Raw genomic sequence first — 504 nt, forward strand, 5'->3', positions numbered from 1 at the left:
ATTGACCAGCTCTCCAGATTCATCCTCCACCTTCGTGGTAAACCCACTGTGCGAATCTGGCTGGCACTTGACTGGCATTTTCTGGGAGTTGCAACCTGGGGCATGGGTAGACGCAGCCAACACAATCAACCTGCAGGCAATCACACAAATTGATACCATTACAGATCAGCCTGCCTTTACGGTCATACTTTCTCCTGCTTTTCTTGGGCCCAATGAAGATTTTAGAATGGTAAGAAACACATCGGGCTTTTGCCAAGGTGCTGGGCCAGGGTTTGCAGCAGCTCCCTGGGGCTCCTCTTTCCTCCTGGATTTCAGGCTCAGCAGCTGCTGCCTGGGCTATTGGATTTTTCCCTTTTGAGGAGACACCTGGTACTTGCTTCTCTGCCCTCCGGCTTTGAGTAGGGACAGCCCTTTCCTCGACTTCCTCTTGGTTGGTATCGGACTCTGCACTTCGCATTTCAGCGTCTGCACTCATTCTCGATAATGGGTTGCAGGATCCTTCTC

The 504-nt window shown here is 51.6% G+C and overlaps 1 protein-coding gene across 1 annotated transcript; it reads right to left on the reverse strand.

Moving 5' to 3' along the window:
• Positions 1 to 19: 19 nt before the first annotated feature.
• LOC118832478 (ARL14 effector protein-like) lies at positions 20 to 475 on the reverse strand. The gene has a single exon (XM_036739790.1). It carries the CDS (start codon positions 473 to 475, stop codon positions 20 to 22), a length of 456 nt encoding a protein of 151 aa, XP_036595685.1.
• Between the last annotated feature and the right edge of the window lie 29 nt (positions 476 to 504).

The sequence above is a fragment of the Trichosurus vulpecula genome, chromosome X (assembly GCF_011100635.1).
Source record: "Trichosurus vulpecula isolate mTriVul1 chromosome X, mTriVul1.pri, whole genome shotgun sequence".
Classification (NCBI taxonomy): Eukaryota; Metazoa; Chordata; class Mammalia; order Diprotodontia; family Phalangeridae; genus Trichosurus; species Trichosurus vulpecula.